Source organism: Nyctibius grandis, chromosome 11, assembly GCF_013368605.1.
Source record: "Nyctibius grandis isolate bNycGra1 chromosome 11, bNycGra1.pri, whole genome shotgun sequence".
In the NCBI taxonomy this organism is placed as follows: Eukaryota; Metazoa; Chordata; class Aves; order Nyctibiiformes; family Nyctibiidae; genus Nyctibius; species Nyctibius grandis.
In genome coordinates, this window is record NC_090668.1 from 12,782,446 (window position 1) to 12,808,262 (window position 25,817).

The 25,817-nt window shown below is 43.7% G+C and overlaps 1 protein-coding gene across 1 annotated transcript in view; it reads left to right on the forward strand.

Annotated features, from left to right (window-relative positions):
• The first annotated feature begins 13,932 nt into the window (after positions 1 to 13,932).
• The window catches only part of PRTG (protogenin), an 82,406-nt gene continuing 70,521 nt past the window's right edge, over positions 13,933 to 25,817 (forward strand). The window contains 2 exon segments of the mRNA XM_068410440.1: positions 13,933 to 14,020; positions 14,980 to 15,282. Coding sequence (XP_068266541.1) covers positions 13,933 to 14,020; positions 14,980 to 15,282 — 391 coding nt within the window.

The window sequence follows — 25,817 nt, forward strand, 5'->3', positions numbered from 1 at the left end:
GTTGTGACTCAGTTCTTTGAAGTGCAAATCGGTAGTCTTGAAATAGCAAGAATTCAGTAATTTTAGTACTCCCAGGTAGACCGGGGCAGCAGTTCCGCCACAATACGCTGCGGCAGTCTTTGAAAAATTAATACCATGTTTTTATAAAAGCTTTAGGTTGCTGTGAGCCTTCATTGTACAGCCAGCCTAGAAACGCTACACGGCAGACAGGCAAAGGTGGAGGCCCCACAGCAATGCCAGCTGGCTGCTGCTGAGGGAGGGTCAGGCTCCTCTCTCCTGCTGTTGGAACACCCTTCTCAGCTGGTCGGCAGGCACGCAGCCAACAGACTTCAGCGGTGAGTGTGGTAGGGGTGCGAAAGGGGCAAAATCTACTCCAGGCAGCATGGACTGCCCAGCAGTGATGGGGATGCCCCACAGGGTGGCTGGGGGAAGCAGCCCTGGCGCATGGATGGAAGCTTCTGGAGAAGGATGCTGCTGCCAGGTCTCAGGCCGCAGGGAGTACCTGTGGGTACTTAGCTTAGTGGGTCTGGGTCAGAGGAGACACTAGTATGGGAAACATCCTGATGAGGACTTGTCTTAGGCCAGTATGGGAAACATCCTGATGAGGGCTTGTCCTAGGCCACCTGTTTGTAGTGAGGAAGTGAGCAGAGTGGTCTTGAAGCATCTCAAGGAATTCTGAAATTGCAAACCCTGGCTCTTAACAGGAGACTAAACGCCCTGATGTCTGTGGGAAAGGGCAGCGTGAAGGGATGCAGTCCAGAAGGTTTGTGGAGGGGGTCATGAACTAAACATGGGTGCTGGCCTGGCCAGCCAGGGTGATGCTCTCCTGGATCTGCTGCGTGTCCCTTTGTACTTGTGTTTTCCGCGCATCACACCTGCGTATTCCCTGAAACATATGCACTTAGATTTTGGGGGCAACTCCAGAGATGCTACTGTGAACACTTACCTATTTTTTTCACCAGGAGCACTGTTGCTGGTACGGCTCTATGTGCCAGCTGCAGGCCACTTACCGTGGCATTACAGATGAGAGTCGCTTCCTTGTGCATTAACGACCATCTCTGTTACACTGTAATTTCATTACTCTCAACACCCAGCAGTGCCAAGTGGGGGCTAAGGCAGAAAAATTTCCCGGGTAGGTGAGCGCTAAATGTACCAATCTGTTGAAAAAAGCATATACGGTTGACGTTTAGTAAGAGATTCTGTGCAGATTTGGTTAAAAAGCATAGATCTGTGAAGAAACTATCTTTTAAGGGGAGACTTGAGCAAGATGCTAGTTCTAGAGCAGGGACTGGACCATAACACAAGGGAGTAGATGGCTGCAACAGGAATAGTTTAACTTTTCTCAGCTTCACAAGCACTGTATTGCAAATCCGTGGGTGGTTTTGGTCGTAGTTTCCTGGGCTGCCCCAAGCTTCAGAGCTGTAAGCAAAACCGTTCCCTGCCACAGATTATGGCTTCTGCAGGTAAATACTGATCCCAAACAGAACCTGAAAAACGCAACCGAGAAGCCGTCCTGTATTTAATCACTTGTCTTTCAGCGCGGTACCGCCGCACTTGCGCGCTGCCTTCCCGGCCGCCGCGCTCTCCGCGGCTTGGCGCCGGACAGGGCCGCCAGGTGGCGCTGCCGGGGCGGGGCGGGCGCGCGCCGGGGCTGGTGACGCACAAACTGTTGGTGGTGACGTTTATTCGTGTGTTTATTATTACCGTTGTATAGTGAATGGTGTTTGTTTGTGAATAAATAAATATGATGCTGTCAAAGAAGTGGACTTCTTTGGCCTGGAAAAGGTAAAGTATGTAGATCACCCTCAGCAAAGGCTTGCAGTACAAACTGTTTATCATTCCAGGGTCTACTTAGACTGCTGTGGGTGAGGTTTTCTTAGATTTTTCAGTCGATGTCAATGATTTGATTTGTATTGACTTGAAGGGTTTTGGTCTGAAATTGTCTTTGTCTAAAGTTTCTCATTTACTCCAAAAAGGTTATCATGCATGTGGAAATGCTTTGCAGTCTGGTGTTACGGAAATGAGACTTTAGGTATGAACAAGAAGCATTCAACAATTTGAGGCAGTGGGGGGCTGTGGTTTCTTCAAAATTCATTTCTCTCAACTGACAGATTTTTAGGCTGGGTGTTATTTGTATCAAATCTGTTACTTCTCAAGGTGGTACAGGTGATTCTTCAGCATTCTTGTTGCATCATGAGGCAGAGCTGTGGGTTAGTAGGAAGCTAAAACAGTACTTTATTCTAAGTGCAACTGAGGCTTCACTTACGCTGCTCAAAGGACATGTGACTTAAATAATTTTTAATTACTATTAATAAGTTACATCTGTAGCATATTAAATTATTTTTTACTAGAGTCAGGGTTGAGTACTTAGGTATCAAACCTAGGCAAAATATATGTGTGTAGACTACTAATTTTCCTTCTCTGTCCTATTTTTTCACCTCTAACCTCATTGTTTCATACATAAACTTACTCTGCAAGCTACCTAGTGCCTTGGCATTTGATTTGTTCTGTAAATCCATAGCACAATTCAGTGTTATTTCACTAATTGATGGTGTCTTTACAAAAATCTGCGTGTCTCATTGAAATCCACAGCTGCCTCTGGCATATCGTCAATGTGAAACATGTCCTGGATCAGCACAGATTTCCTTTTTTTCTTGTGTACTTTTTTTCAGTGCAACTTCAACATTACTTAGCAAATACATGATAATCGTATCAGTTCCCTAGAGTGGGAATTACATAATTACAATGATAACATGCTAAAACACATATGAAGTAATTCAAACTGAATATGTGTAGTTTTAAATACTGTTTTCATTTTACTCATTTCATGTGTGGTCAAAAAGAATGTCGATTGTTAGGAGACCAGGCTCTTCTGTCTGTCATTCTTCATGCTGTCTGTTTATTTGTGTTTTCCTTTCTGTTTCTCATTAATCAGCTTGTCATGGTGCTTGGGTTCTTCATATCGGGTCTTATCAGATTATTTTCTTTCTATGAGATTCTGCTCTTTTAGGGCAGTTTGTTTATTTTAATATCTTCCCTTTTTAATGAATGATTTCTTTAAAGGAATCAATATGCTGTTCTTATGATGTGAACTGAGAGGAGCTTACTTATTTCTCTGCAGTTAGACCACCACCACCACCAAGAATCCATACCTCTGGTGCCATAGAAGCATCTTACTGAAACATCTATGTGTTTGAAAGGCAACCAACACCTACCGTCTTCCATTGTTATAAATGGGAATTAAGCATTTAACAGCTGCCGTATTGCTCTGCAGCATCACAAAATCAGTAGATGAAAGCACAAGCTTTGGTACTCATACTAAATCATTTTTCTTTGAAGTGGACACTTAATTGCTTTTTCTATGTGGAACATATATCATTAGCACGCTAATCAGAATACAAACAGCTCGCAAAGGGGATAATGAGGGAGAACTTCCATGTAATGCTTGGTTTACATCCACGTGACTGTAGAAAAATGTTTTGTTTTGCTGAGCTGTCCTTAATTTGAGGTTTCTTGCTTAATGAGACTTCAAACAAATTCTGCATTGTAGGTTTCAGGTTTTCATCCCAGAGAGAGGCTTGGGATTTCGAGGGCGGGGAGGGCAAAGTGGCTTGGAAAAGCTGGACAGACATTAACTAAGTGAGCATGCCTCTCGAGGAAAGACAGATAAGGCAGCCTTCCGAATTGTGATAGAGTGTAAAACTTTCTGTTGAAATATACCACAGTCTAAAAACATACATCACAATTTGTTTTTCTTAAGCCCTTTTGAGTTTAATTTAATGGAAAATGTTTTCATAATTGTCTGATAGCATTTCTGATATTTTCTACAAGCTGAAATATTTCTGACTCGGGTTTTGTTTCAAGAGCTGGGAAGTATGACCTTTCAGAGGCTGTGAACACACATGTCCTACTATGCACTGCTGCTTGGGAGTATGCAAAATGCTAAAGGTTTAAATCAAATTGCCCCAAGGACTGCTTACTGACCTTTTGAATGCAAAGCTGTCAAAACCTTCAACTAGACATCAGCTAGAGAAGAACACTTAAGGCAGATCAATGCAAATAGAAGACAATGTGGTTCTGACTTTTGGTAATTCCTAGTTAGTGAGAAACAGTTACTGTGCTGTGAGAGCTGCTGGAAACAAACCCACACTGCCGAGGAGTTGCTGTGAGTAACACGTAATAGTTGTTTTTCAGGGAAAACCTTTTATAATAGACTTCTAATTTCTTAAGTATTCATTAATTGCTAAATCCTGATACAGTTATCTGAGCAGGACGCTTCATTGACTTCAAAGGGATTTTTGTCTCCTTAAGGAATGTAGGGTCAGGCCCTTAACTAGTGATAACTTTCTTCAGTGGATTGTCAGATATGACAAACTATGCCACTTTAATAGAGGTTACCCGTGCCATGCCATGCCATCCCTTTGTCCTGAAAACCTACTTTGTTCCTTTGCTCAGGTAATAGAGTTTCTGGGTGGTGGTTGCTATATAGAAGAGCTTAGAAATTACTCTCTAGGTGAAGCTGTGGTTTCTGTGAATGTATTTTCTTTACTTTGAATAGCTATAATACATTATCTTCTACTTATGACACATTATATAGTAAATTCAATTGTGGAAAGTCTTTTTGGTGGAGTTCTGAGTTCCCCCATTCTATGAATTGCTGCCCAGCAATTAGTTATCCATCCTTAATAGATTTATTCCTAATTAGTTCATGCACTATTGCTTGCTGTAATGCAGACTTTTAAATACATGCCTTCCTTTCTATGTAGGCTTACAGAAATGGACCAAAACCCAGGGGATTAAGAAGCTGTTCATTCGTATGTTCAGTCCAATAATTACAGGCAACCTGTGCAAAAAGTATTAAGCAATCATATATATCCTTTGCTGAAGACTCACAGAATAATTACTTCACAGGTTGGTAAAAAATAATTCTGCTTTATCAGAATGTTACAACTGTTCTTCTCATAGTGTAATTAGAAGTCAGCTATCAAAACATAAGAGGTGCTGCTTCATCCAAGGCAAAAATAATATAGTTGAGCTCTATTAACGTGTAGCTAAAAATAATGCCTTTTTAAAAAATAATTCATTTTTACTGTTCTCCACACTGAGAATTCAAAGACTGACTGTAAACCATTCTAAGATCAAATTTTCACCTATATAAATGTCTAAAATTTTTTTAAGATAAAATTGAAATTTTTTGCACACTTAACGTAAACCTGAACTAGGAAAGCGAACAGCATTTCAGTCATGTAAATACTTTTTTTGTACTGGAAAAAGTCTAGCTATTTAATTGACTCTTAAGGTGCAAACAGGCTGGATCAGTTGATCTCTGAGTGTAGAAAGAAATTAATCCTAATCACGCTGTATCTAACTTGAAGACTGAACCGCTAAATCAGTTGATCTGAGGCTGCAGACTGGGCTGCAGCTGCAGCAGAGATGGAATGTGACGGGGAGCTGAGCTGTAGAATGTGACTTGGGGGTATCCCACACTGGAGGTGCTAACGGGGAGGGGGCTGCAGCTCACTCCGGATGCCTTGGAAAGGGCATTTGTCCATCTCTGCTCCTCCTGAAGCCAGTAGGAGTTTTAATATTCAAGTGAGGATTTAGTCTGCATTCTGCATGTTGAAAGTTTTCTCTTCTCTAGTTAGGCTCAGGCATCATGCTTGAAGTGCTGCAACAGCTTGCTGATGCTGAACAGGATGCCCCTGTGGCCCCAGCCACTACAGATGGGATTTCCACTCAGTGACTTGCACTGGCCTGGTCCTCACTGAGTGCATTAGGCCAATTTAATTCACTAACTTGCCATAAAGCTCCATCCCCTCGCCACACACATTTTTTTTCCTAGTTACTTAGGTTGAACGTTTCGGCATGCACATGGTGTGTATTCCATACATGTATTATTTGCCCAATATAAGTTCTGTCATGTGACAGCATTTGGCCACTGTGTATGTCTAGAAGTATCTGAACATAAATGACAGCAAAATGTTATTTAGCATTTAGCATACATAATCCTGGAGTGATGATTAGATACTGGATAGCAACACAGCTGAAACCAAGTTAGACTACCAGCAGCCTTAACTGCTGGTTGCTCTCCTGATCTCCGCACTATGCAGCCACAACTGTGTATGCCACATACTAAATTGAACCGGGGACTTGATTCCAGCAAAAAAATACTTGTTTTTCTCCCCCCAAGTTATTTCCATCAGGATTAGTTCTCTGATCTGATTCCTCGCTTGGCCACGCAAGCTCTTATGCCAACCCAATATAGGTACTGCAAGTTGCAAAGCACTGAGCCACAAAGATGATTAAGGGAGTGGAACATCTCCCTTATGAGGAGAGGCTGAGGGAGCTGGGTCTCTTTAGCTTGGAGAAGAGGAGACTGAGGGGTGACCTCATTAATGTTTATAAATATGTAAAGGGCAAGTGTCATGAGGATGGAGACAGGCTCTTCTCAGTGACATCCCTTGACAGGACAAGGGGCAATGGGTGCAAGCTGGAACACAGGAGGTTCCGCATAAATATGAGGAAAAACTTCTTTACGGTGAGGGTGACCGAACACTGGAACAGGCTGCCCAGAGAGGTTGTGGAGTCTCCTTCTCTGGAGACATTCAAAACCCGCCTGGATGCGTTCCTGTGTGATATGGTCTAGGCAATCCTGCTCCGGCAGGGGGATTGGACTAGATGATCTTTCGAGGTCCCTTCCAATCCCCAACATTCTGTGATTCTGTGAATACCATCAAACAAACTGAGGGTGCCCATGGATGTGCTTCCAGCAGAGCCTCCCTGCACAGCAGTGCTCCTGCCTCTGATCTCCTCCTGCCCTGCTGCGCCTGGGCAGGAGCCAGATAGAGACCTGAACCAGGTTAATAACAATGCAGGGGAAAGAGGAGTTGGGGTGGGCTGCTCTGTTTCCCCTTGGTCCCCTGGGCCATGCAGGGCATTGTAATACAGCCATGCTTCCTGCCTTCAGCTCCTCTCCAGCACTGGGCAGACAGCTCTTCCAGAGCCTCCAAAAAATGAGAAATCCCCGTTGGCTCCCAAGTGACTCCAGCCACCCAGCTGAGATAAAATCCCAGTGACTGCAGCTGATGGTGGCAGTAATTTGGCATCAAAAGAAATCACCCCTGTGCTGCCCAGCTTTCGGTTCGCTCCCCTGCCTTGGCTCACTCCTTGCACTGGGGTGTTGCCTTTAGCAGTTCAGCCTGAATTCTTGGTAAAGCCATTCTGCTGTAAGTCACAGCTTCGCATGGCCCTTCAAACATCTCGGTATCCATCCCCAAAGCCGTGTTGTGCGCGGGGGCGTTTGCACAACGAGCCTGTGTGCATGTGAGGGGGAGGAGGTGCTGGGAACATGCCTTGAAGGCTTCAAATCTGTTTATCTTCACACTCCTGAGAGGCGATCGCTCTCCCGTGACAGGGCAGTGCGCTGGAGGGAGCTGCGCTGGCAGCGAGGAGATAAACCGATGGGGCACAGGCTGCTTTGGCCAAGTGGCCTCTCCCTGACCAGCAATTCCTTATGTCTCTGTGAGATGAAATGGGACAAGAGCAGCAGGAAGCCACCTCCAATCCTTCTTTTTAATAGTTCCTTGGGATAAATTGTAGATAAGAGGAGAGACTGCATTGTTAACAAGCTGAGAACGCAAAGACAAAGGAAAGGGCTACAATCTTTCACAGAAAAAATAAATAGGTATCTGTAGCATGGTATATTCAGCAGTACATCCAACTGCTAGTCAGCCTCTGACTTGCCTCGTTTTTCATTTATTTTATTTCCAGTAATTGTTTCCCGATTGCAAACATATAGAGGAAAAGAGGCAGAAATGATTTGCGTATTTCCTGTTGTAACAGCAGAATGAAGGTAACTTACACAGGGATGAAAGGAGGCCATATTTCATGCCTGTTGCTAAACAAATAGCTGCAGAACAGTGGGTTGTCATGATAAGCAAGAAAGACACTAACAAAAAGCTGCCTCTGTCTGGAAGGTTTGAGAGATTCCTTTGTAGATTCAAACACAGAAAGCAGTAACCTAGGAGATATTTTCTTTCTGTTCAGTTATTCTTGGTCTGATACTTATTGTATCAACTCAGTGTATTAACACTGTGATTTACGGAAGATAAGATCGGAGTGCAGTACTGCAGCATCTCCAGGATTTTGTTTTGTTTTCTTATTGGGGAAAGGCTTGAGAGAGGGGACTGTACTGAGCCAATTAAAAAATATATACATTGCAAATGCAGTTTATAGGGCAGCTGTTCTCCACCTGCTGGCTGTTCCTGCTCCTTGCTGTGATTTTCCACATATGCATAAACCCTTAATGAAGTTATTTCATGTGTTTCAGTGCGCAGATTCCAGCTGCGACTGCGCATCTGCTGTCACTTTGGTCCCAAGCCAGCCAAGCACTGAGGGCTTACCTCCCAGGAGTGCTGAGCATCCCTGAGGTCAGAGGAAGTAAACGGTGCTCAGCACCTTGTGTGAGAGCCCAAGGTGGCATGGCAGAGGCATGCAGGCTGCCCTGGCCTGGGTGATGTTCATGGCAGTTTGGTTGATCTCAGTCAGGACAGCTGCTGTCCCATGCTATTGCCATACCTTCAGCTGCATGTTGCAACCCTTGGTGTTTCACCATTCATTTTACACTACGAAGAGCCAGGTAAGGGAAATAAACCAGGAGAAAACAAGCTCTACTGAAAAAAAGAGTCTTCTGGCAGGTTAGGAGTCTGGAGGAGCTCACTGCAGGCAGAGGAACCTCAGCAGTGGCATGAGGGCTAGAAGAGAGAGCATGGAGCTGCAGCGAACCCAAACTCCACACCATAAGAGCTCTACACTGTATGTAAGGGGAAGAGTGCATCTGGGATCAGGTATGCCCTCAAATGCGTACTCCCTGTAGCTGTGTGGTTTGTTAAAAGTACCAAGACGAACTGATGGCTTGCATCTAGGAAACAGCAGAGGGACCGACCAAAAATACTTAAGTATTTTCACACCTTCCAGCAGCAGCAAATGGGCATGGGAGAGTGAGGAAACGCACTTTGCCAGATCTCTGTGAGGTTACTCTTCTGAACTGCTTGCAGTTACCTCCAGGGGCAGAGGAGGATCTTGGGGTGTCCTCTTTTCTTCCTGAAATTCATGGCAGGGTCCCTCTTAATGAGCCTTCAGGGGTGGGGGTAAGCATCTGGAGGCTGCCTCCGGGGCAATGTGAAACAACTGGGCTGAGGTGCACCCACCGATTTGTGGCAGAAAAGGTGACTGGAAGGAAACGTATTACAGAAAGGTGACTGGAAGGAAAATTTTAAAAAAAATGGTAGTGTGGCAAATAATTGTACTCCTTCCACTTCGGTGTTTGTTGGTTTATAACCAGAGGAGATCTGTGTTAAAATCCCTTTGTCACAGAGGTGTGTTTTTACTGTACAGGAAGGCTCCCTGGAGGGAAAGTTCATTAGCATCCCAAGGGTTCAGCCCAAGGTGTGGTCGCCCATCTCCTTGTGGAAGGAGTGAATCTCCTTTGAGAAGGCAAGAGAGATGGTAACTGTACCCAGGTTCAAAATGAAGCAAGAATCCACCCAGTGACCAAATGTGCCGAAAGAAAACATTTGTATGGTGAGTCTTAATAGAGTTAGCTTAACATATTTTAAATCTGTGAATACAATTGTAATTGGGTTGGGAGTTTGGCATGAGAAACAAGAAAAGTGTCTAAACATGCCTACAGTGACACCAGATCAAAAAAACTCAGAGCAAGAACTGTAAAGAAAAAAGGGGCTTCCCTGAGAAGAAGGGTTAATGACACCCTGCCAGGAGTGCATGGATGTGGCAGCCCGTTAGTTAGCTGAGTTTTGAAGACTCAACTGGCTGAAGGCAGAGCTGAGCCCGTGCAAATTGCCATAATTTCCCTGCAGTTAATAGGGCTTCAGCAATTACCACTGCTCTCAGCCTGCCCTGAAAAATGACCGCAGCTCCAATGCCGCTGCAGCTGTGCTAAGCTGCCCGTGGTGATTATACCCTCTCCTCCTCCCTGGGTGCCTGTAGCTACAGCTTTCCTCATGCTGGCAGTGACACTCGGCAGCTCCTGTGGTGACCTGCTGGCAGAGCCGGAGGATGATCTGGGACCTGGCACTGGTAGCAGGGAAGGGTTGAGCCTGTGGGGCTGAGAGCAGGGGGGGCACTGGGATGATGATTACATCTTGGTTTGAAAATAGATTTGGGCTCCAGGACCCTACTACCACCTCTTACAGGCTGCAGCTAATTGAGGATAGTGTTGTGATTGCACATGTGGCAATGGGGACAGTTAAACTGCTGTAAGCAGCTCTCTCCCCACCTCTCCTGTTTTCCACCCATGGGTGCTCATCCCTATCCTTTTCTGTCCCACAACGTTACAGTGTTAGAGCAGAGCTGTGTGAAGCCAAACCTGGGGAATGGACCATGTGGGCAAAGCCATTTTCCCATCTCTGAGCTTTTTAGGTCAGGTGGGATGCGGCAGCATGTAGACACCCAGCTCGGGCAGTTTGTGGCCATGCCAAACACCATGTGTGCTGCTGTGATGGCTTTTCCCAGACCACAGGGATGAGAGCTCTGACATGATGCTATTGTTTTTCTCAGGTAGAGCCGAAATGCTCAGTGCAAAACTGACCACAAACCAAACGGAACTACTTCTGGTTTAAGCTGAAAGACACGTAAATGGTCTAACATGAGAAAAATCTTATTCTAACCTGGAAAGAAACTGCATTCTCCACCCTGGACTTGTGGCTGCAGAGATCTCATAAATAGTTCACCTTGGGAAGCTCCAGTTACAGGTGAATTTTCAGCTTCTTCGGTTTTACTGAGGCTGCTACGTTCCATCCCAGGGAAGAGTCCTGCCTATTAATTCCCTTTCTAGAGATGTTGGTAACGCTTCAGACAAGTGTATGAACACCATGGTCATGAGACTTCATTCACCTTTGGAAAGTCCCTCTCTCCTTGCTGGTTCATAATGGGACCAAAATCCTGGGTTTATGGCCTCACCCCAGTTTAGCAGTCCTGGATGGATTGACAGCTGCCCTCATACACATGCAGAAGAGCAGTGGGGCAAAGCCCTGAGCTAGATCTGTTCATGTCAACCTGATTTTTAAAATCTTTCTTTTCAGGAAACATATAAACTGGGCTTGCCAGGGCTGAGGCTGAGGATGAAATGCAACATAAGGTAAATCAGGTTACAGACAGCAACCTGAACAGCATGCTGTTATTCCAGCTGTTGGTAACACTTCAAAGAGAGCTCTTACTACTGACTTGGGTTTTAAGGCATTGAGGAGCTGACTGCTAAAGTATTACAAGTTATTATTTCTTTGAAAGATGTGTGCAGCTTGTTTGCACACCCCAAAATCTGAGATAAAGCATAGAGAAGGGTTTATATGGGTCTGAAAAAAAAAACCCACAAAAACTGGGGACGTTTGCATAGTTTCCCACGTATGCCAAAAATACTGATTAAGTCAAGCAAAAAAGTCTGTTGGTGACAGAAGAAAAATTGCTGCCCTGGAGCGAAGTAGGCATAGCTTTGTTTATGTTGGCTGGCAATATCTTGCACTCATCCTGGACTGCCATTCTGCCTTTCTCAAGATAATGCTTCTGCGAGACTGTTAGCCAAGTAGATAATTGTGTTTATTGGCTCCATATTTACTAACATGGTGTATTTGACAAAGTTATGGCTGGTAGTGCCTTTAAACTGTGGTTCAATGGATTTATCAGCTTGCAGTGAAGTATGAATTTGGATATGTTATTGCAAGTCTGCACTATCTCTAATCCAATTAATTACTGGAAAATGTATTAAAATAATGACATCTGACAAATTAAGGAGGAGAGTTCATGCTCATCTAGTTACAGGACTGCTTAATTCTAGTAAGGAATTTACTATTTGTTTTGCTCAACAGACATGTGGAAATAGAAATATTGGTGTTCACAGCTGCCCAGACTGAGGCACAAGGAGTGCTCCAGTGGGAAGCACTTTTCTTTTTTAAGCCATTTAAGACAAATATTACATTTGATCTCACGAGTCAAAACCTCCTGCTGGCACAACGTAGTCCAGGGAGACGGTAAAGCCGTTTCCCCGCCACAGCAGAATACAGCAGTGAGCACAGATGACACAGCTAATGGAAACAAACCCACAAGTAGAACTAGAAAGAATGAATGTTTAGTCATTAATACTCAAAAATAATATAAACAAAATTGCTTGTAAGTGATACTTTTTCCATAGTTCACACTTTTATGACTGGACAAAGTAAAACACTGAGGAAAATGCAAAAATGCTGGATCAAATGGATCCTGTTGCTATATTTACTCCTATTTGCATACCAAAGCGGTGTATGTGCCGTTCTGCTCTGCAAAGTGACTGTGAAACTGCCTGGATGCTTTTTGGATAACTGATTTACATATAAAGCAAATCTTTCCTAACTACTGTTCCTGAAAACTCGTGCTAAGATCAGACCAAGCTGAATTCTTCTGCTCGAGTATTTTTGACAAGTAAGGAAGGTGATATGGATCAAACAATGGCTTATGTTGTGTTTGATAGGTCTGGTTTTCTCCCAAAAGGCTTTCAGAGGAGTCACTGACTGAGGCTGTAGCCAGTCCCGGTGATGATGCAGCAGAAGGGACCAAGTTTAGCTGCCGGCTACCGGCTCTGAGCTTTGCAGTGCTGGCAGGAACAAAAAGCAGTAAAAACTTGCCTGTCACTGAAGTCAGCAGCTCTCACAATGAATGCAAACAGGGGGCAAATCTGCTGAGTAAGATACCTTCCTACAGGGTGACTTTAGAAACTAGAACTCGGCACAGACAAAAAAAAAAAAAGAGCTTAGAAATCACTGGCTGCAAGCATGGAGTAAAATTAGGGGTGAAGCTGAAAGCTTAAATGATAGTGGCAGGATTTGATTTGATGATATCTCCCATCCCAATGGTCCATAGGGTGTTGATAGCGTGATTCTCGAGCCATGTGTTTGTAGCGTAGGTCTACAGTTTGGGTCTATTTTGGACTCGGCAGCTGTAAACTTACGGGCGTTTTCTGGTGGAGACAAGTAAAGGGTGGCTCATCCTTGGCAGCAGAGCACGGCCCTGCATGGCCATCTGGAAGTGGTTTTATCGGTGCTGTATGAAGGGGTCCGAGAACCATTGACAAAATGGCACTCCATCTCTGATCGGTTCCCACCCTCTCATTCAAAAACTAATCTGCACGTGGGGGAAAGCCCGTTTCACCTGGGTGTGTGGTGCTCTGCCAAACTGCACATCACTCCACCTGCACTGGGCACTGCAGGGTCCACTGCATGGGGCTTGCCTGAGCACCTCTACCGGCTGGATGCCCTGCGTGGGCATCTCCAGTTTTGGCACAGGCCTTTGGTAAAGCTGGGTCGGGCTCAGGGCCCGTTTTGCAGATGCTCGCCATGCCGGCGCGGAGCGCGCTGCAGGCTCTGGTGTCCAGGGGCGCCCTGGGGGAAGGCATGGCCGGCAGCTCCTACCGCGGCCGGAGGGGCTCAGCCCCTGCCCGCGACAGACCGGAGCCGGCAGAGCCGGGCCGGCTCGGGGCTGTCCCGGTGAGCCCGGGGGCAGCTGCCGTCGGGTCCCGGCGCTGTCCGAGGCGCCGCCGTCCGGGAGAGACCGCGTCTCCGGGCCAGCGCCGGTGCTCACCCGGGTGGGGGTCGGGCGCAGCCCCCCCGGCCCAGATGGCGCCGGAGCCCGTCGCCCCTCGTGCGCGGGGCCGGCGGGTCCTGCCGCCCCCCAGGTATTGTCCGCCGCGGCCCCCCGCCCCGTCCAGCGGCGTCCCCTCCCTCCGCCCCCCGCCCGGCCCTGCCCCTCGCCCCTCTCCTCCCCAAAGGCCAATGGAGACGAGATGCGGAGAGTAGGGCCGGGACGGGCGCGCCGGGGCCGCTCCGTCCGTCCCTTGTCTCCTCCCCTCGCCCGCTGACCGGTCTCTCTCGCGGCGGCCGGCGGGGCATGCCAGCCGCCTCCCGCTAAATGGCGCCGCTCCGCCGCCGGGCGCTGCTGCTCCCGCTGCTGCGGGCGCTGCTGCTCCCGCTGCCAGGTGAGTCCTCCCGCCCCGCGCCCCAAAGGCCCATTGTGCGCCCCGGCCCCGCTCCGCCGCACGTGGTTTTATTTAACCGGCATCGGCGGGACCGGCCGGAGCGGGAACCGGCCCCGGCCCCGGCCCCGCGCTTTGTTCACGCCGCGCCACGGCGGGCGGGCGGCGCGGAGGGACTCCCGGGCGCCCCGCCCCGCCGGCAGGGGGCGCGAGCGGGCCGCGGGGCCTCGGTCCGCATCGGGTTCCGCGGGGAGCGACCGTTAATTCGCCACGCGCTCAGGAGCTGGGCGCGGGGAGGGCGGCTCTGAGGGGCCGGGTGGCGCGGGCAGGAGGCTGCCCCGGGGCTGGCCGTGAGGGGCGGCGGGGGGTTTGCCCGCCCCCCCGCTCGCCGGCGAGGGGGTTTCGCTAACGATTTCTTGTAAAATTAGCCTTTTACGACTCTCCTCGCTCCGGCTCCTTTGGCAGGCTTGTAAAATTAGCGAGCGGCTGGGGCGCCCCGGCTCCCTGCGCGGCGCTGCCCCGGCAGCGGTAACGGTCGCACCTGTGTGGCAGCCCCCGGCGCTGCGGGGTTGGAGGCGGCACCGGGGCGGCTCCCTGTGGCCGCCGGCCCCGCGGGGGTCACCGGTGCACGCCTCGACACCCCGCGCGTCCCGTGCTGCGCCGCGGTTATGGCTGCGCGGGTGCTGAAGGCTGTGCTTCGCTAGCTCCCTCACACAATGCGTTTGAACACTAGGCGGCAAACGCCCGGGTGTTTTACAGCCTGATGGCTTCGCTCCACCTGAAGTCAGTACCACCGTTTTCCCAGAGTTTTCTGAGTTTGGAGGGTTCGGAGACCTCGGAGCCTGTATGACGGTAGTTGTACCTCGTGCTGTGGGTTCAGCACGGTGACTCGCAGCTCGCAAGTGCGCTTGGTAACTTGCACGTCTGTGCTTACAGGCAAAATCTTTTCTTCTCTCTCGTAGGACTCTGGTGCTTTAGTGAACTGTTTTTTGTGAAAGAGCCTCAGGACGTTACTGTTTCAAGGAAGGATACGGTGGTTTTAGACTGCCAGGCCCGTGGCGAAGCTCCTGTAACTATTACATGGCTGAAAAACGGAGGCAAAGTGTCTGAAAATGAACGGATCTACATTTTATCCAATGGCTCGTTATATATCAGTGAGGTGGAAGGAAGGAAAGGAGAGCTGTCTGATGAAGGATTTTACCAGTGCTTAGCTCTGAACAAGTATGGGGCCATTCTCAGTCAAAAAAGCCACCTCACGCTAGCAAGTAAGTTCTAGCTCTTGTTTATTAACCTGCTCCGGAGTTTGTGATAGTAATTCCCTGTTGTTTTGATTGCATACCTGAAAAGACAAATTATAAAAGTAAAGAGTAAGTCAATTCTGCAGAGCATTTGTTTCTTTTTAAAATGTGTGAAGATTATGAGCAAAACCTGTGGTGGCCCCTTTTCAAGTCCCTGATGTGGCAGGGACTTGTGTGGGTGGCTCATGTGGGTCAGTGGTCTCCAGAGCAGGTGATGATGTAGAGCCCTGCTGGCAACCTGCTATAAAAGTCCTGGGTCTTGTTTCTCCAGTGCTGTTCAGGCAGCCTTACAAGGGTTATCTACAAATATGATAAAAAATTATTATTCCTTGTTCAGTAGCTTGTTGTTGTGTTGTGCTGTCTTGGGGCAGGGCAGAATGATAATAGAGATGGCTGTCTTTGGGAGGGGGAAGAGGGGAAAGATTTTCTGGGCAACTGTGAGGGTTAAATTACCAAGCCCGTGCTTTTCTGACACGCGTGTTCAGCCAAGCAGATGTGGGTGCTGTCCCTTTTGGAACTGCTTCAGAAAGGGCCTGTTACGTGGTTCCGCTAGGAAGTGAGACACGTGTTTCTAGGGTGATTCCCTACTACTGGATGAATGGTGAAGGAAATAGTTGTGTGTAAGTGCCTTTATGGCATTAACAGTCTGACCCTGAGCATGTGTTGCCCTCCATTTTCCTAGCAACTTTAAATGTATTGAGCAAGAGATGTGTGTTAGGAACCAAATGCCATGCCTTTTTCCATGCTGGTACAGAGCTTTGCCAGTAGGCTGCTTCTACAACACTTATCTTTTTTGCTTTCCAAAAGTACTGGAGTAATTTCAAAGAAATTATAACACAGAGAAGTACACATTTTATGTAGTCTTCTCATGTTCCCTCTATAATAGGACTTAACTGATGAACTTAATCTAATAGGAAAAGGCTTCCTTTGACCTCTTCAGCCCTGTTCTTAGGAGCAAGTTGCACAAAACTGTGACACTGATACCACTACGGAAACTTGACATTAGTTGTAAATTACAAGTTTTACCAAATTCAGTCTGAAACTAGTTAATATAATTGGTACATTAGCTTACATTAAAAAATGTCTGAATGTTAACATTTTTTAGTTTTTTTCTGTGTGCTTCTGAACTGATTGTAAAAACTGTCCATAAGTTATCCCAGGAAGGTGTGAAATACCTTGTTCAGTGAGCTAGAGTGTTGGGCAGTTGAAAACCAGCCTGGAAGCAGGTGGCTCTGAGTAAGTGATGAGTTTTTCACATGTTGTAAGAGGCTGATCTGTGAACTCTCAATTTCAAAAACCTGGCTACTTATTACTTTGTATTGTGGCATCTTACTAATGTACAGGATTAATAGACCAAGAAGTTCTTGGATACTTTTGATAAAATGATGAAAAATTAAGTATTGATATTGTTGGCATTTAAATTCACATCATTAGGTTTCAGAGTGTCAGCACCATTAATAAACAGACTGAAGAAAATCTTAAGAGGGTAGGAATTTTTTTGTTGTTATTAATAAACATAAAGCAAAGCAGTGACAGATGGATTCTGTGTGTAGGAGTGGAAAATTCAGGGCCATTTTAAATCTGAGACATTGCAGGATGGGCTCTGTGCTCAGTATCAGAGAACTTCTGGAATAGTTCAGAGTACTATAGTAGTAAAGCATGGTAATACACTTGTAGTATCTGGGTTTATTCAGACAGTACTAAACTTATAAATGTTTGTTTCTTGCATGCACGTTATTTAATCAGAAAGGTGGTTTAATTTTTTGTTTTTTTTTTTTTTAATAGTGAAATTTTCACCAAGGAAGAGTTGTGAACCAACTCTTGTGTTGTGGAGTGAGACTCTTGTGTTGCAGCCTTTTTTTTTTTTTTGTCCCCCTCCCCTTCCCTGTAAGACTGTGAAGACTGTGACAAAAGGTTTCTTTTTCTTCTTTGAATATTTGAAAGGTTTCCTATGGCTGTTGGAGAAAACTGGAAGAGATAGTGGATCCATAATGGTCACAGTAGGTGTTGTTGACTTAGTGATTAGGTGGTTAACGAGTGACCAAACATGAAGTTATCCTACGTAGCAGTCTCTTCTTTTTAGTCATATTGTAATCTGACTGGTTTCAGAATATCATCTTTACAGTAAAGTTGTGAAATAAGGCAGTAATTTGTATTGTTATATTTTGAAACCCATAAAACACGTAGAAAATAAGTTTTATATCTCATTTTTACAGTGTTTCTGCCTGCTATCATGAGCTGATTGCATTTAGCAGACGTTTTAAGTGAAATAAAGTATTGTGGGGGATTTTGTAGGCTTATAATTTTGTTTAGAAGCAGTTGCTGCGAAGGCAAATTACCTTGTGGTCAGGGTACAGAAGGAACTATACGTATTGAACAGGTGGAGAATAGGCATTAAATGGGCATTCTTTCTTTGGAGGAAAAAAGCAAATGCTCTCTTCAGTCGCTGGTAGCAGCAGGGTGCGAGGATGTTCTTTTACTTTGCCTGGTCAGAGCTTTTGCCAGTAAGCTTATCTTTTGCTTCAGAATTGTAATGTTTAGTGTTGCATTTGGAAATCAAAAACTTTAATCTGTCCAAGAGTTTAAGATTTGAACACACGAGGAGATCAGATCTTGGTTTCTAAAGTTAGGAACTGGAAGCTGAAGGTTGCACTCTTGGCAAGAATTCCATTATTCATGTGCAAATTAAGAATTCACAGGGTTAAAAGGTTAGAAACTGGCCAGGATGAGGTTTACCCTTGTGATAAAGAGCAGATGACCCTCATTCATTGGCCAAAGCTTTCATGTAGCTCCTCTGCAAAGTTAGTGATTGCCATGAATTGTTCTCGAGGAATGCAGAAATTCAAATGTGAGCAGGCCTTTCCTTAAGTGTCACTATGGAGCCTTATCTCCCGAGCACATCAGAGTAGGTCTGCAGGGACAGGGTTCCTCCCCAGAGGCCCCAAGGCTTTGCTTTCCTGTTGTTCATCCATGCACAAAAGAATTTGACTAATTTAGGGCTTTTTTTGGTGATATCCCCCTACTTTTTTTAAAGGAAACTGTGGGTCTGAGGTATTGCTTAGGTAAAAATGAATATTAGTTTCAGTACATGTTTGTAGTTGTTTCCAAAGCAAGCTAATTGAGGGCAGGGGGGAGAGAGGAGGAAGTTCCTGTGTGCTTCTTTGTGAGGCAACGTGTAGGGGTAAAATGCCAATAGTGAAGATTATGACTTACTCAAAATTCAACTTACTGCTGCCACTGCTACTGACAGGTCTCTTTTAACACAATATAAAAGGAATGTAGACTGTGGAGAAAGTCTAAGCACTTTTGGTACAACTTTGAATGAGCCAAAAATAAACAAGCTGAGATTTTTGTATTCCTGCATTTTAAAATTATGACTGTTTAACCACAGTTAACTAAGATTTTGCCTGAAAAGAAAGTTAGACTTCCAATAAGATAGTATTAAGAAAAAATGGAGAAGGTGGATCATGTTCTGAAGCTCGTAACATGGGCTCTGGGCAGTGGTTGGGCAGGATGCTCATTGTTTATTTCCTTTTCACAAAAAGTGGAAATTGAAGTCTTAAGATGGCTGGATGGGATATATACAGCTGGGAAGGAGCATACCTAGATGACCCTTTCTCCTCTTGTAACTTGGCTGAATTGATTTCAATGTTTGTGAAGTACAGGAAACGTAAGCCCAATTCTTCGTGTACAGGTTTCTACATTTCACAAGAGTGAAAGGTTATGCAAGCAGAGGGTTTCTGGGAACATGCTCCTGGAGGGGAAACTGCGTGTCCACACTGCACTGCGGTTTGTGAAACGCTGGGCCTTTTACATGTAGCAGGATACACTTTGTGGAGAGTTTGTAATTTTGCTTACCTGCTGTGGCAGTGATGTGACTTCTGGTCCCGCTGTCATGACAATAATTGGCAATAGTTATGTATTAATATCATAATAACATCTTTTGCTCTGCTTTTAAGTATTTGCACTTAAGAGTGCATCCATCTGAGCCTTATTCTGTACTGTGACAAACATGTTTTTTCAGCCGTTCCAGCTATTTGTTCCCACTTTTGCGTTGTGCCCTTCCTTGTGTGGGCACAGCTGCACGTGTGGCTAACTGAACAGGGAACTGATCTGGGTTAAAATAATAGAGTTAAAACAAAAGATGGTGTTCAACCAAAATGAGTTCCCTAATGCGGTTTATCATGGAGCCACTCACAGTGATTGCACTGGTGTAACTGAAAGGAATGCTGTGGAGGTGGGAAGGCGTAGTGGGGACAGAGGAAGACTACTGAAACTTAGACTGTCACAAAAATAGATGTTCATCAAAGGGCAAAACTTTTGCCTTTCTGCTACTATTTTTTTAAAATTAGATTTAGTATCTTGCCTTAAATGGGTGATTAATAGCTGTGGTCTAACAATATAGTTTTTGTTTTGTATGGAATCTGTCATTTTGGGTATCTTCCAAATGCATATAGAGCTCAAAGGTATGTTTAATTAATTTAAATATTTATGGAGAGAGGAATAAATTCTGAGATGAAAGGGTGGGGTTAAGGGCCAGAAGTGGTTTTTGACTGAGGTGGAAGTAAAATGGCAAATGGCTGTTATAGATAATGGTCTTGTATTAAAAGAGAGAGCAAAGTCTTAATGCTGTAGAACTGGTGTGGTTACAGACAGTTTGAGGAAGCTGGTGCTGCCTTATTGCTATTGCTTTAATTAGTTGATTTGAATGTCCTAGAGGAGGATCCATTTCTAAGCTGAGTGTGTACATGGCTGATCCTTAGTGTATTTAAATTCCAGTATTCAAGGCAGGAGACGGACGTTTAATGTCTCAGTTGGCAATGTCAGTTGATAATAGGATGAAGAGTAGTAAGATTTTTTTTTTTTCTTTAACTGAGATACACTGAAGAAATAAGAAAACTGGGAAATACTTTCCTTCTTAACTCTTTTTCGTGTGGTATTTCTCTCTGGAGCTCCCCCAGACATCTTTTGACCTGAACTCCTACAACACCTTTACAGAAGAAATTGTCAACATCCTTTCAAGATATAACCACTAGCTACTTTTTTTTTTTTTTTTTTGACACTAGGGCATCCCCTGTTCTTTCAGCAATGACTGGTCTGCACTTGTAAGAACTCTTCCACAGGCTGAGGGATGGGTTTTTATATTGTTGCCAGGACAAAAAATGTATGAAACTTTACTTAGTGCACATGAACAGTGTTTGCTTCCGCTACCACATCACTAGAGAAGTGAGCTTTTTATGGGTTTCCTCAACACCTCAGTTTGAAATTTGTGTCAAGCATAATGCCAAACTGAGGTATTTCATGCCTTGCTTTTCTTCCTAGCTAGTAAAGCCAAAGCTGTTATGTTTTTCACTAGTTTTTATCACCGTAACTTTATAAAGTTTTTACCAGCTTCTTTTTTAAAGGAATGCTCAGTCTTACTGGCAGTGTACTCTGTAGATAATAAAACCTTCACCTACCTGAGAAATGTTGAAGGAAAACATGGTACCATGCCAGAAGTTGTTCAGAGCTGTGACTATGGGCACTCATTTCTTAGCTAGTGCAAGTTCTATGTGTGATATGTGCGCTAAACTATTGAGATTTCTTTTTTACTTGTATGGCAGCAAAGGATGCTGTTCTGTTCTTGCAGTGTGGTGCTACCCCCCACTGCTCCCTTTCTTCCCCCTTCCCTCTCTCTCTGCATTTCTTGGTGTAGAAATTGTTGAAAGGGCATTCAGTAAGGCCCCCTTTTGTCAGCCAGCTCTGATTATCCTAAAGAAAAGGATCTCACTCTGAGCAGTTGTTTGCCTAGAGACTTGTTGTCACGTCTTCACAATTTAACAGCTGTGGCTATTGATGGTGTGCAGAACAATTTAAGACAATGACAAAAGAGAATCTTGGAGGAAGAATTTAAAAGTTACTAAGTATTTTCCTACAGAAATATGGTCATTTCCATTGTTGGACAAATTTGTGCTTAGCTTTTGTGCGTTTTCCTCAGGATTTCGTATTTTTCCACATCCTATCTCCAAAATTGTGGACATAATCTTCTGTTTAGTTTTGCATTGTTTTTTTTTGTTTCATCAATAGGCCCAGCTGTTAAATTGGGATTGATTACTTCCAGTCTTTATAACTGGTAATCACCACCTAAGTGAAAAAGTAATCAACAACGTCAAGTCTCCACATTTTGTTGAGTAAGTGTGGGTTGTATGGTCAACATTAGTTACTAGGGTCAACCTCTATGTAGCTTTTAAGCAGCATCTACATTTTAAAGTTAATTGTCTCAGCAATTGAGTTAGAGGAGAGAAAAAAAAAATGCACTTTTTTTTTTTTTTTTTGTGCTGGGAGTTAGAAATCCATCTGGCAGCCTTCCAAAACGTACATCTATAGTGGAAACATTTTTTTTTGTATGGGTGGAATTGTTACTTTTTTAATAGATGGAGATAAACAGCAGAGATGGTTGTGAAACCACCAGAGTGTGGAGGGTTTGTCTGTGACTTACTTGATGAAATTACTGTAACCTCCTCTTCTGTGTTGTTTTTCTGTATCTAAAAGTTTTGGAAGGAGATGATCTTCCTTATATAGTAGAGGAAAATGTAAATAAGCAGTACTAGACAGATTTTCTTTACTGCTTTTACTTTGTTTCATAACTTTCAACAGTAATTCTGGTTAGGTTTTTTTTCAGTGAAATCTAATTTGATCTCCTTAGGTGACTGGAAGTTTTTTTGTTTAATAAACGAATGGCATCTGGATAATATAGTTATCATCTTGAGGCCCTGTTCCAAAGTGCTTGTTTCTCAATTGTCCGTCTCTGTTGGACTTCTGGTCCGAGGTTTCTGACACAGTGCATCTGCAGCTTAGGGGAATAGGATCTAGGTATCATTCCCCCCTCCGATGAGCATAGGTCTGCTGTATGCTCATGAGGTTCACTTAGATTCTTCTTATCATAACCCAAAAATGACAGAATGTCCAATCTTTGTATTTTATGGGGTAAAGATTTCAGGGTTACCAGGTCTTTCTGTGCCACTGTTAACACTAAACAGCTTTTAAAACTCCTGCTGTGGTCAGGGTATTGCCTGAGTTTAGCTAATGGGAAAACTCTGTAAACTTTTCAGTAGTTAAGCTTGAGGGAGTTATGTTTGCTTCCAGCCAGAACGCTTCGTTGTAGTAATTGTGATAGTATTCAGTGACTACCTTCTCATTTAGTGGATGTCAGACTAGTAGAATGCAATGTGAGAAATGAAATACTGAAAATGAACATGTTATAAAAGATACAGGAATGCTGACAACAAGCATTATAGCCAAAGCGGTTATCTGAATTTAATCATTAATTTGAGGCAAAAGTTACAATGTACCAAGATACCACTTCACCATCTCTGGAAGGGTTACTGGGAACTTAACTACTGGGGAGGGAGGAAGTCAGCAAGGAGTGCAGTTATTTAATCTTCTGTAATTATGGTTCTTGGGTTTATACCTATATAAACTGATTCCTCTTCTGACTAAAGTAGTAAGAATACACACTTATTCCCATAAATTATTTGAAAATTATCTTATGAAGTTGTTTCTGCATGTAGGCAAAGTTTTGAGGAAAGGAATGACTTCTGGAATATGAAATAACTGGAAATGCACTGATTGTAAAGTTGTAGCAAAATTGAGAGCAGACAAGAACTTTTGTTATAAAACTAGAAAACAGGTAGAAACCTCATTAAGTGAGTTTCCTGCAGTCATCGGTGTGGAGGCTTGCAAGGCTCATAGAACATGTGATGCACTCTATCCCAGCTCCTTCTAGAAACCTGTCCTTACTGCCTAGGATTGTTAATACAGGAAAAGAGCATGAGGGCACAAGGGTGCCACCCGTATCCTCATCTCTGTGGTTGTAGGGCATTTGTTCGATTAAAATATCTCAGGTGATCTTGAGAAATGAAAGTAGAAAAGAAATGCAACTTTGTTTTCACCTGGGATATTTCTTCCTGTCACTAAATCTGGGCGTTGATTTAAACTAATGATTGTACAAGAAACAGCCAGGTCATGTAATTTTACCTTGTATAACATAAATCAAGGAATTATTTTTCTTTAAAAAAAATAATAAAAAAAGCAAAGCTAAAAAAACCTTGGAAAAACGAAAATCCAAAGAGCAGGGCTCCTCTTTTACAGCAATGATTAATAATCTGCAAGTGTGGAAGTGCTGCCTTTGGATACCTCAGTAGACCCTAAACTATTATCTCAATGGCCATTTTTAAGGGACACTGCTACATGAGAAAACACAGCTGAGCCATCTGCTCAGTTAATTCAGTATTAAAAAAATAAATAATCAAAATCTCAGCAGTCCCTTCCATAGACAGTAATGGTCAATACTTTTCCTTTCAAGACCTTACAGTTACACTTTGACTTCTCTTTTACCAGTTTTTTCAGTGGTAGAATACTACTGAGCAAATTACATCTCCAGCCTTTGACAAGAACTGTGTTTGAAAGTGGTGCCTGCCGTAAGAGCCCTGGTAAACTTCTCCTGGACAGCAAGGAGTAAGATTGTTGTTTCTGAATTATGACAGAAATCTGTTGTGAAAAGCATGAATCTAACTGTAGAGAGGGTCTTTGATATTTTCCCATCTATAGAATCTTAGGAAGAAAACTTCCTACATACCGGCTGATATAAAGGGATTGGTGGTAGGATGGGTTTGTCTCAAAACATTGACATTCACTAAGTCTGTATTCAGATGTGGAACATCTTTGCCGAGCCCATGTTTAAGTAGATGTTGGAATGGGCAACAGATTCCATGCTGTGCACGTTTACAGTTCTGTCCAAAATTGGCAGGCTTTTCTGAATCACAGCTTTAAGTGGGATGAATACAATGTTTTAAAAAGGAGAAAAGAGTTTGTCTCTAGCTACAGGCTGCACTGAGTGGTAGGTATATTTGATGGCAAAGCAGCAAAACTTACCTCATCCTAGTCCTCTAGCCTCAGAACATGCTAAAAATATAATTTTGAATTTAATAATAGCAATTATTTACCTTGTCTTAGAATATGTGTAATGAAAATTTGCTCTGTAGCTCTGAGGTGCAGTAGCTCCATTTTGAAATGATTTGCGTATGAGAGTTTTGAAAGAAATAATCACCTGATTGAGCAGAGGTAAGGGGTACGTAAAAGTTATTACAAGCATTAAACATGTAATGTGGTGTTCTTTTAATACATAGCAGGGGGCAGTTAAACTAAGTCTTTACAGCTTGTGATGTATATCTTGTGTATAGTGATACATGAATGTTGGAAACTGGAGGGGATTCTGTGAACAGAAGCAACTCTGTATCTTCAGATTTGGTTTGTAACGTTCAGATAATAATCCTGTTCACATTGATTACGTTGTTTTTTCTCATTTCGATAGACCAGAATTTCTTACGCAAAACCTTCATGTCTTAATGGTATCCCTGGCAAATTGACAGAATTATAAAAGTAGAAAAATGTTGGATTTTTAATTGATAAGTGTAATTTTACTACATGTGTACTAGCTCATCTTTGGACACCCTGATAGATACACATGACTTACTTTTTTAAAATGGTGCATTACACCAAAGATCTTTCTGAGTCTTCCAGTCAAGAGGGTGTTGAATTTTGATTTTTTTTTTTTTTTTTTGTCTCTCCTTTGAGCCATTTCAGATTAAAGACAAAACAAGATAAAATAGGATTAGAAAAATAACTTACTCTTCTGTATCTCCTCAACTTTTGGAGCATGAGTTTCTCATGTGAAGTAGCAATGGTCAGCCTTCTCTTTTTCCACTAAAATCATAAAAGTTGTCTATCAGCCTGTTTACTAAGTGGGATTGTCAGTTCTTTTAAGCTGTATTGAGAGACACTTCCTGAACACCTTAAAATGGAGAGGAAAAAGTGTCAAATAGAAAAGCTTTTCATTTATTTGCTGATCTGTTCTAATATTAAAAATTTTCTCATAATTTGTGTCCTCTCCCATGTTACCACTCTTTTCTCTTTCTCATGTCAGGTTCAGGCTTGTTTTTCTGCGTGTAGTCAGGGTTTCTTTTTCCTTTCCTTTTCCTAAATTGTCACATATATGCTATATCATTGTTTTGGATTTGCAAGACTTTTTCTGGTGACCTCCCCTTTCTTATTCCTGTCTGATGACTAGAAGGAGGTACTGTTTTCCAGTTGAGGTTATTTTCACAGCTGTGGCAGAGGAGGGAAGTGTCATAAGATACTTTGAGGTCAGTTTTGACCCCAAATTTAGATGAGATAAAAATGATTTGACAGAAGTGCAATATCTTGTCTCAAGTGGTCTGGCTGTCACTTCAAAATCAGATAATAATTATGATTAAGAAAAAGCTGGTTTGATAGCCACTACAATGTACAATGAAAACAGCTCAGTGTTACACAGTATTGTTTTTTGTTTTGCAACTTGTTACAACTGGAAGTTATCAAATAAGCCATTATCTTTTCAAAGAAACTTTAACATTAATCTTAAGGTCTTTGAACATGCAAAAGAGTTTTAAATAATTTTTTTGCTTATTCCTGCTTGTACAATC